This window comes from Emys orbicularis, chromosome 12, assembly GCF_028017835.1.
Source record: "Emys orbicularis isolate rEmyOrb1 chromosome 12, rEmyOrb1.hap1, whole genome shotgun sequence".
In the NCBI taxonomy this organism is placed as follows: domain Eukaryota; kingdom Metazoa; phylum Chordata; order Testudines; family Emydidae; genus Emys; species Emys orbicularis.
Window position 1 is genome coordinate 40328654 of NC_088694.1, and position 11528 is coordinate 40340181.

The 11528-nt window shown below is 42.7% G+C and overlaps 1 protein-coding gene across 1 annotated transcript; it reads right to left on the reverse strand.

Moving 5' to 3' along the window:
• Positions 1-401: 401 nt before the first annotated feature.
• On the reverse strand, positions 402-1355 carry LOC135886948 (olfactory receptor 6B1-like). Its single transcript, XM_065414729.1, has one exon. It carries the CDS (start codon positions 1353-1355, stop codon positions 402-404), a length of 954 nt encoding a protein of 317 aa, XP_065270801.1.
• Between the last annotated feature and the right edge of the window lie 10173 nt (positions 1356-11528).

Below are 11528 nucleotides of genomic sequence, written 5' to 3' on the forward strand. Positions count from 1 at the left end.
CACATACTTGTTTTCTATTGAAAAACAACAACAAAAAGAATTAGTAACATTCAGAAAAAAATCAAAGTATTACATGAAATATTACTTGGCTGTTCTTACCCACTCCAATTGTAAACCAAGTTTAGAAATATCATCTACAGCCGATATCCTCACTAGGGCTGGTCAGGATTTTTTGATATATGAAAATTTCTCTTGAAATTATAAAACTTTTTAAAAATTAAATATTAAAACAGTTAAAATTTCAGAAAAAAATGTACATTTTTTAACCAGGTTTCATCCTTACTTTCACCCACTAGCTAAATATGACCCGATACGGACCATCCTGATTGCATCTCTGACTCAGTAAATCAGCTCAGCTTACCTCAATTTCATTTTAACCTCATAACATTCAATCTAATTTGCTACATTCTTGTGAAAGCCAAACATTTCCTGACAGCTTTTCTCAGGGCCTCCTTCACCTCTTTGTTTCTCAGGCTGTAGATGAGGGGGTTGACCAGTGGAGTCAGAACTGTGTACAAGACAGAGAACAGTTTGTTCAGATCTCGCAGTGTCTCAGTTTTTGGCAGCATGTAGACAATCATTATGGCCCCGTAGAAAATTGTAACTACAATGAGGTGAGAGGAGCAGATGGAAAATGCCTTTTGCTTCCCGGTGGTAGAAGGGATTCTCAGGATGGTAGATATAATATCAACATAGGTTGCCAGGGTTAATAGAAATGGGGGCAGGGTAGTTATAAATGTCAGCATGAAAGTGACAAGTTCCATCATGTGGGTGTCACTGCAGGATAGCTTTATTATTGGGGTGAAATCACAAAAGAAATGGTCAATTACACTGGGGCCACAAAATGTTAATTGTGACATTAAAAATATGATGATGATGCTAACTAAGAATCCAGTCATCCAAGATCCAGCTGCTAGTTGGCTACAAATTGCATTATTCATGATGGCTGCATAATTGAGTGGTTTACATATGGCTAAGTAACGATCATAAGACATTGCAGATAAGAGATAACACTCAACAGTCACTAGGAAACCAAAGAAATAAAACTGTGCAATACAACCACTGACAGAAATGGTTCTGTCCCCAGTCAGGAAACTGGCCAGCATCCTGGGCAGGATGGTGGAGGTGTAGCAGGTCTCCAAGCAGGACAGGTTCCCCAGGAAGAAGTACATGGGGGTGTGAAGGTGCTGATCAGCCACAACTAGCGCCACAATGAGGATGTTCCCAGTGACAGTCACAATATAGATCACTAGAAACAGCAGAAAGAGAAGGATCTGCAGGTCAACAAGATCCCCGAATCCCAAGAGGATGAACTCCATGACAGATGTTTGATTTCTCTGCTCTGTGTCTGCCATGGATTGTGTCTAGGGCAAAAACAATAAAGAATATATTACATCATTACAATCTGAAGGAGATTAACTCTATTGCTGTATCATCAATTAATTCAATAAATGTTCTAAACCTGCTTCACCCAATTTTTTATTGTGTCATTGACTTAGTTGAGGAGACAGACTAAGTTCCCTAATTGGAGAATTGTTCTGAATTCATCAAGAGGAAATTCAATAAATATAAGTGCAAAGTACTACACTTAGAAGGAAAAAAATGCAGAACTACAAAATGAGGAATAAATGGCTAGTTGCCAGTAATATTCCTGAAATGGATCTGGGGATTATAGTGGATCACAAATTGAATATGAGTCAACAATGTGAAAAAGGCGCAAAAAAAGGCTAGTATCATTTTGGTTTGTATTAACAGGAGTCTTGTACCTATGACACAGGAGGTAATTGTCCTGCTCTACTCAGCACTGGTGATGCCTCAGCTGGAGCATTGTCTCCAGTACTGAGCACCACACTTTAGGAAAGATGCAGACAAACTGGAGAGAATCCAGAGGAGAGCAAAAAATGATAAAAGGTTTAGAAAGCCTGACCTAGGAGGAAAGGTTAAAATAACTGGGCATGCTTAGTCTTGAAAAAAGCAGACTGAGAGGGATCTGATAACAGTGTTCAACTATGGGGAAGGGCTGTTATAAAGTAAAGTAAAAAATTCTTCTCCATGCCCACTGAACGTAAAACATGAAGCAATGGGCTTAATCTGCAGCAAGGAGATTTAGGTTAGATATCAGAAAACTTTCTAACTCAAAGAGTAGTTTAGCCCTGGAACAGGATTCCAAGAGAGGCTGTGGAATCCCTACCATTGGAGTTTTTTAACAACAGGTTGGGCAAACGCCTGTCAGGAATAATCTAGGTGTAGTTGGTCCTGCCTCAGCACAGGGGGCTGGATTTGATGCCTCTTTTAGCCCTACATTTCTATGATTCTGTGAATAACAGTATTTGAATCAGGGTTGGAATTTCAAAGTCAGTGGAATTTGGGCACTAAACACCTTTAGGCACTTTTGAAAATCTCACCCCTGGTGAGCTAAGACTACCACATCTCTTAACCACCAGGGTTGTCTCATTGTTTCTTTGTGCTTCCCTCTCAGTGTTGACTTGCAGTCTATCAGACTTATAATAAAGCCCCAATCCTGCAAACACTTACGCACAGGATTAAATTTACTACTGTGAACAATCCCATTGATTTTGCTCTCTGGAGCAAGGAGCATCTTTTTGTCCATGACCAGAGAGCTACTGTAAGATAAATTCAGCTAATAATTAATAATAATAATAATAATAATAGTTGTAGTTGTTATTGTTGTTGTTATTATTATTGTTATTATAGGTGCTTTTTGAAAATAATAATAATAATAGGTGCTTTTGAAATTTGTACCCCAACACTGATCAAAGGACAAACACAGGGACTCAAGTCTTTTCAGATACAAGGGTGCAGAATATAAATGCATAGAAAATAGATTGAAAACCAAGAGGGTACAGGAACAAAGAAGTCACTGAGTGAGAGAGAAGGAGAAACTGAGGGCTCATCTACACACAACATTTGTACCACACTGGTATTGTTAAAACTGTACAACCCGCCCAGTGCAAATGCTATGATACCCGTATGAAGGTGCTAAGTTATTACCAATCAGGGGAAATAAGCTATATCAGTATTAGACACCTTTATATCCATATATCAGTGTCCACACTAGGAATTGTAGTGTTAATGCTATTTAAGTAGAAAATTACACCCCTAACAGAAATAAAGAAATAGATGCAAAAACTCTGGGTAGTCCAGGTCTTACTTTTTTTTTAAGCCCTGATTTTACAAGAATGAAAACACATGTGTTTGAGGGGGGAAATGACAGTCTTGTGGCTAATGGAAATAATGGAGAGCCAATAAAGATGAGGTGTGCTCTTTGTTCTTTCCTTACATGTGTCTTTCTGTATAGCCTCTAACATTGCCCTTTCATCTACTCAGTGTCACAGTATCAGTAAAGCAAACACATTCTGTGTAGCAGGACAGAGTGGATATGTTTACTTCTCTAAATCAAAGTATTTCATTTAAACTGGAAAGAGTGAACAAAGTTGCTTTACCAATGAGACAGTGGCCAACTGGAATCTTTCAGGTAACTTCTTCATTCAGAATCTCAGGAGCCAGGTTCTGTCTTTCTTTCCCTTCTACTTTGTAAACTCAAATGGACTCACCAAAGAGACCTGCAGAGTTCCGACTGAACAACCCACCTCTGCCATCCATCTTGGCTCACTTTTATTCTATGCTTTCAATTAAATTAACATGCCATTCTCCTCCTCCTTCCCACGAGAAGGTTCAAATGTCCCTCGGCATTTCTGCTGATGGGACTTTGAAATTACACAAAAAACGAAAGGTAATAATATGTTTATACTTTAGTTTAGACATAAAAAAGTAATGAGTCAAACTTCCAACCTCAATGGGTATGCAATGAAATAAGGGGAAATTTAACCTCAAAGGTTTCTGACTAGGGGTGTCAATTAATCGCAGTTAACTCATCCAATTAACTCAAAAAATTAAACACAATTAACAAAAATTACTGTTATTAATCACAGTTTTAATGGCACTGTTAAACAATAATAGAATACCAATTGGAATTTCTTATAAATATTTTTGGATGTTTTTCTACATTTTCAAATATACTGATTTCAATTACAACACAAAATACAAAAGTTAAATTGTTTTGTTTTTGAGGGCAATTATATAACAAAAAAATCTACATTTGTAAGTTGCACTTTCACAGTAAAGAGATGGCACTGCCATACTTGTAAGAGGTGAACTGAAAAATAATATTTCTTTTGTTTATCTTTTTTACTGTTCAAATACTTGTAATGAAAAATAATAATATAAAATGAGCACTGTACATATTATATTCTGTGTTGTAATTGAAATCAATATATTTGAAAATGTAGAAAAACATCCAAAAATATTTATAATACATTTCAGTTGGTGTTGTAATATTGTTTAACAGTGCGATTAAAACTGTGATTAATTGCAATTCATTTTTTTCATCTTGTGATTAATCGTGCATAAGTTTTTAATCATTTAACAGCCCTAGTTCTGACTTAAACTAATAACTTTAGAGGGGAGAAGAAAAGTCAAAGGGTACATCTATACTTACCTACGGGTCCGGCGGTAAGCAATCGATCTTCTGGGATCGATCCCGGAAGTGCTCGCCGTCGACGCCGGTACTCCTGCTCCGCGAGAGGAGTATGCGGCGTCGACGAGGGAGCCTGCCTGCCACGTGTGGACCCGCGGTAAATTCGAACTAAGATACTTCGACTTCAGCTACCTTATTCACGTAGCTAAACTTGCGTATCTTAGTTCAAAGTGGGGGGTTAGTGTGGACCAGCCCCTAGACTCACCCCTTTTAACAGGCAATATTGGTATAATTATAGAAAAGGAAGATTATTAATTTGGTCCAAAGACCAATGAAGTCAATGAGTTTCTACCAATTGATTTCAACACAGGGCTGGCAAAAAATGGGCTGCTGAAATTTCCTTTGGACAGAAAATTGGGGGGTTGATTAAACAAATATTATAATGGAAAGTCTCTGCTATCCAGTAAGGAAGTGGTTTTGAAACACAAGTAGGGTAAAACAGGAGCAGCCACAAGGGAAATGGGGGACAAACAGAGCCCCCAACCGGGACTCATTGTCATTGTGTGTTGAAGGTAGAAATGGGAGGGGCACAAAAAGACCCTGGCATGCGGGCAGAGTGGAGGGCCATGGAATAGTTGAGGGGGGTGATGGAGGGGCATACAGAACCCCTGGCACCATGAGGGAAATGAGGGACTATAGAATGGGTGAGGGGGGAACAAGTGGGTACACAGAGACAAGTAGTGGAAACCTCATGGCCTGAGAGTTAAAATAAATAAATAAATTGGGCAAATCACTAAAACATAGAAACATAGATTGGGAAGGGACCTCAGGAGGTCATCTAGTTCAACCCCCTGCTCAAAGCAGGACCAACCCCAACTAAATCACCCTAGCCAGGGCTTTGTCAAGCCTGACCTTAAAAACCTCTAAGGAAGGAGATTCCACCACAATCCTAGGTAACCCATTCCAGTGCTTCACCAAACTTCTAGTGAAAAAGTTTTTCCTAATATCTAACCTAAACCTCCCCCACTACAACTTGAGACCATTACTCCTTGTCCTGTCATCAGGTACCACTGAGAACAGTCTAGATCCATCCTCTTTGGAACCCCCTTTCAGGTAGTTGAAAGCAGCTATCAAATCCCCCCTCATTCTACTCTTCTGCAGACTAAACAATCCCAGTTCCCTCAGCCTCTCCTCATAAGTCATGTGCTCCAGCCCCCTAATAATTTTTGTTGCCCTCTGCTGGTCTCTTTCCAATTTTTCAACATCCTTCCTGTAGTGTGGTGCCCAAAACTCTACACAGTACTCTAGATGAGGCCTCACCAATGTTGAACAGAGGGGAATGATCATGTCCCCTGATCTGCTGGCAATGCCCCTACTTATACAGCCCCAAATGCCGTTAGCCTTCTTGGCAACAAGGGCACACTGTTGCCTCATATCCAGATTCTCATCCACTGTAACCCCTAGATCCTTTTCTGCAGAACTGCTGCCTAGCCATTCAGTCCCTAGGCTGTGGCAGTGAATGGGATTCTTCCATCCTAAGTGCCGGACTCTGCACTTGTCCTTGTTGAACTTCATCAGGTTTCTTTTGGCCCAATCATCTAATTTGTCTAGGTCCCTCTGTATCCGATCCCTACCCTCCGGCATATCTACCACTCCTCCCAGTTTAGTGTCATCTACAAACTTGCTGAGGGTGCAATCCATGCCATCCTCCAGATCATTAATGAAGATATTGAACAAAACCGACCCCAGGACCAACCCTTGAGGCACTCCGCTTGATACTGGATTCATCCAGCTCATATTTCTTTAACTTGCTGGCAAGAATACTGTGGGAGACCATATCAAAAGCTTTGCTAAAGTTGAGGAATAACATGTTCACTGCTTTCCCCTCATCCACAGAGCCAGTTATCTCATCATAGAAGGCAATTAGGTTAGTCAGCCAAGACTTGCCCTTGGTGAATCCATGCTGACTGTTCCTAATCACTTTACTCTCCTCTAAGTGCTTCAGAATTGATTCCTTGAGGACCTGCTCCATGATTTTTCCAGGGACTGAGGTGAGGCTGACTGGCCTGTAGTTCCCCGGATTCTCCTTCTTCCCTTTTTTAAAGATGGGCACTACATTAGCCTTTTTCCAGTCATCCAGGACCTCCCCCGATCACCATGAGTTTTCAAAGATAATGGCCAATGGCTCTGTAATCACATCAGCCAACTCCTTTAGCACCCTCGGACGCAGTGAATCTGGCCCCATGGACTTGTGCTCCTCCAGCTTTTCTAAGTAGCCCTGAACCACTTGTTTCTCCACAGAGGGCTGGTCACCTCCTCCCCATACTGGACTGCCCAGTGCAGTAGTCTGGGAGCTGACTTTGTTCGTGGGGACAGAGGCAAAAAAATCATTGAGTACATTAGCTTTTTCCACATCCTCTGTCACTAGGTTGCCTCCCTCATTCAGCAAGGGGCCCACACTTTCCTTGACTTTCTTCTTGTTGCTAACATACCCGAAGAAACCCTTCTTGTTACTCTTAACATCTCTTGCTACCTTCAACTCCAAGTGTGATTTGGCCTTCCTGATTTCACTCCTGCATGGCTAAGCAATATTTTTATACTCCTCCTTGGTCATTTGTCCAATCTTCCACTTCTTGTAAGCTTCTTTTTCGTGTTTAAGAGCAGCAAGGATTTCACTGTTAAGCCAAGCTGGTCGCCTGCCATATTTGCTATCCTTTCTACACATCGGGATGGTTTCTTCCTGCAACCTCAATAGGGATTCTTTAAAATCCAGCCAGCTCTCCTGGACTCCTTTTCCCCTCATGTTATTCTCCCAGGGGATCCCGCCCATCAGTTCCCTGAGGGAGTCAAAGTCTGCTTTTCTGAAGTCCAGGGTCCATATTCTGCTGCTCTCCTTTCTTCCTTGTGTCAGGATCCTGAACTCGACCATCTCATGGTCACTGCCTCCCAGGTTCCCATCCGCTTTTGCTTCCCCTACTAATTCTTCCCTGTTTGTGAGCAGCAGGTCAAGAAGAGCTCTACACCTAGTTAGTTCCTCCAGCACTTGTACCAGGAAATTTTCCCCTACTCTTTCCAAAAACTTCCTGGATTGTCTGTCCACTCCTGTATTGCTCTCCCAGCATATATCAGCGTGATTGAAGTCCCCCATGAGAACCAGGGCCTGTGATCTAGTAACTTCTGTTAGTTGCCTGAAGAAAGCCTCGTCCACCTCATCCCTCTGATCTGGTGGTCTATAGCAGACTCTCACCACGACATCACCCTTGTTGCTCACACTTCTAAATTTAATCCAGAGATGCTCAGGTTTTTCTGCAGTTTCATACTGGAGCTCTGAGCAGTCATACTGCTCTCTTACATACAATGCAACTCCCCCACCTTTTCTGCCCTGCCTGTCCTTCCTGAACAGTTTATATCTATCCATCCATGACAGTACCCCACTCATGTGAATTATCCCACCAAGTCTCTGTTATTCCAATCACATCATAATTCCTTGACTGTGCCAGGACTTCCAGTTCTCCCTGCTTGTTTCCCAGGCTTCTTGCATTTGTGTATAGGCACTTAAGATAACTCACTGATCATCCTGCTTTCTCTTGTGCTCTCCTGCTCGTGCTTCCTCCTGGTATCCCACTTCCCCACTTACCTCAGGGCTTTGGTCTCCTTCCCCCAGTGAACCTAGTTTAAAGCCCTCCTCACTGGGTTACCCAGCATCTTTGCGAAGATGCTCTTCCCTCTCTTCATTAGGTGGAGCCCGTCTCTGCCTAGCAATCCTTCCTCTTGGAACACCATCCCATGGCCAAAGAATCCAAAGCCTTCTCTCCGACACCACCTGCGTAGCCATTCATTGACTTCAATGATTCAACAGTCTCTACCTGGGCCTTTTCCTTCCACAGGTAGGATGGACGAGAACACCACTTGCACCTCAAACTCCTTTATCCTTCTTCCCAGAGCCACGTAGTCTGCAGTGATCTGCTCAAGGTCATTCTTGGAAGTATCATTGGTGCCCATGTGGAGAAGCAGAAAGGGGTAGTGATCCAAGGGCTTGATGAGTCTTGGCAGTCTCTCTGTAAGATTGTGAATCCTAGCTCCTGGCAAGCAGCACACTTCTCAACTTTCCCTGTCGGGATGGAAGATAGATGACTCAGTCCCCCTTAGGCGGGAGTCCCGACCACCAACACCCACCTCCTTCTCTTGGGAGTGTTGGTTGTGGAACCCCCATCCCTAGGACAGTGCATCTCATGCCTTCCAATTGGTGGAGTCTCCTTCTCTCAGATGTATCATCTAGTCCACTCTCTGCATTAGTACCTGTGGAGAGAACATGAAAACGGTTGCTCACCTGTATCTCCATTGCTGGTACATGGATGCTCCTCTTTCTTCTTCTGGAGGTCACATGCTGCCAATTTTCTTCACCGTCCTTCTGTCCCTGCTGCACAGCCTGCTCTGATTCTTCAGAACGTTGTGCCCACAGAAGCATATCCTGACGTCTGTCCAGGAAATCTTCATTTTCTCTTATGCGACGCAGGGTTGATACTTGTTTCTCCAGATCTTGAACCTTCTCTTCCAATATGGAGACCAGTTTGCACTTTGTACAGACAAAGTCGCTTCTGTCCTGTGGAAGAAAGACAAACATGGCACATCCTATGCAGGTCAGAACAGCGGATTGCTCACCATCCATATTACCTTCCTTCTAAGAGCTTCCTCAGCTGTTGCAGTTACTACTCAGAGAAGCCTGAAAGATGAAAGCCTCAGTGGGCTCTCCCCAGGCGAACTCATAGGTAAACTCCCTCTGTTAGCCTCTCCACTGTTCGCCGCTCCCTCTCCGCTGTTCGCCACTGGTGTCACCTCCTTTTTGTATCTGAATTGTTGATAAATAAATAATGATCTTTTCTATCGTATTTCTTATTCCATATTATCCTCTGTTGGGGTAAATCATGCATTTAGAGACAGACTTTCCAAATTGTTCTAGCTCGACAATCGAGGCCATATATTCAGAAGGGCCCAGCTCAGATTTAAGCAATCTGAGGAATTAGCAAACTTTCAAAAGATTTCAGGCTGTTCTTAGAAGTTGTTCCCAAAAGCTTGTTTCTGAGAATAAGTGAACAACCTTTCATAAGTTCTCAGGGTTAGATAATCAGTGCTGCAACAGCAGAGATGCCAACTCATGCAACTTTATCAGACTTCTTTTGAGATTTGTTGTGTATGGTAAAGCTGCAGCTGCTGCATTCATACAATTATGTTAGAACTTCTCCAGTGAGGTGAGAGACAATTCCTCTCTCTGTGCAATACAGAGAAGGGACTTAAAGGGGGGTCTCCTACCACTCAGGTGAAAGCCCCAATCACTGGAGTATAAGATCTCTCTTGCTTTCTATCTGGCCCAAGGCATATTTAATTATTTACACACAGGAGAACAGTTTAAACAGGTGGGACTGAGAGACACCCACATCAGAATATCCCATAGCCTGGTAGTTAGGGCATGCTCTTCCCCAGCTCAGTTAACTGGCTGCTGTATCCCCATTTGCAGTTAGAGCTGCCTGTCTCTATATTCCTTCTGTTCAGCTTGACCTTACCTAGTCTGCTCTTTTCCTGGACCTGACCCCTTTACTCATTTCCTGGCTATTTTACTGGCCTAGGGGCCTCTGCAAACTCATGAGCCCTGACCCTCTGCTAGATTCAGAAAAGGAATACTTGTCAGAAGATCCTCACTAGGTTGCTGCATGCCTGAGTGCAAAACAAATTTCCTACTTCACTTGCATAATTGCAGTTTAGTCCATTTTGATTCAGATCCAAATTCGGGAGGGTGTTTCTCAAGAGAGCTCAATGGAATTTCCCTTTTGGTTGTCTTGAGCAACCTAAGAAAATCCCCATGTCACCATTATTCAAACCACACAGATGCTCTCTCCTGCTTCAAATCCCTCCTTAAAACCCACCACTACAAAACAAAAAACAAATAAAAACAAAACCACAACATTAAAGGATTAAAAACTGAGACACAGAGAGGGGAAGAAACATTAATACACTCAAAGGCCTGGTCCACACTAACCCCCCACTTCGGACTAAGGTACGCAAATTCAGCTACGTTAATAACGTAGCTGAATTCGAAGTACCTTAGTCCGAACTTACCGCGGGTCCAGACGCTGCAGGCAGGCTCCCCCGTCGATGCCGCATACTCCTCTCGCCAAGCTGGAGTACCGGCGTCGACGGCGAGCACTTCCGGGATCGATCCGGGATCAATTTATCGCGTCTAGACAAGATGCGATAAATCGATCCCAGAACACTGATTGCCTGCCGCCGGACCCCGAGGTAAGTGTAGACGTACCCAAAGGAATCTGATGGGCAGTTCTGGCCACTCCACCTCAAAAGAGATATTTTAGAAATGGAAAAGTTACAGAGAAGGGCAAAAAATGATTAAAGGTCTGGAATAGCTTCCACAGGAGGAGAAATTAAAAAAAACACACCTCAGACTGTTCAGCATGGAAAAGAGACAAGTTAGGGTAGATATGATGGAGGTCTACAAAATCATGAATGGTTTGGAGAAATTGAATAAGAAACTGTTATTTACCCCTTCATATAACACAAGAATGGGGGTAACCCAGTGCAATTAATAGGCAGCAGGTTTAAAACAAACCGAAGGCAGTACTTCTTCACAGAACACACAGTCAACCTATGGAACACATTGCCGGGGATATTGTGAAGATCAGAAGTATAACGGGATTCAAAATAATTAGATAAGTTGATGAAGGATGGGCCCATCAATGGCTATTAGCCAAGATGGTCAGGGACGCAACTACATGCTCTGGGTGTCCCTAAGTCTTTGACTGACAGATGTTGGAACTGGAAGAAAGGGGATGGATCCCTTGGTGTGTTTTGTTCATTTCCTTTAAAACATCCGGTATTGGCCACTGTTGGACAACAGGAGACTGGCTAGATGGACCATTGGTCAGAGCCAGTATAGCCATTTGTTTTATAATCATCCATCCTCTCCCACATGTCAGGAGGTAGCTTTTGATATCACATAAAATAATGACCAGACATGTCT

Bases quoted from the DNA above. Each gene is read 5' to 3' on its own strand.
- LOC135886948 (XM_065414729.1), bottom strand. From the start codon at position 1,355: ATGGCAGACACAGAGCAGAGAAATCAAACATCTGTCATGGAGTTCATC.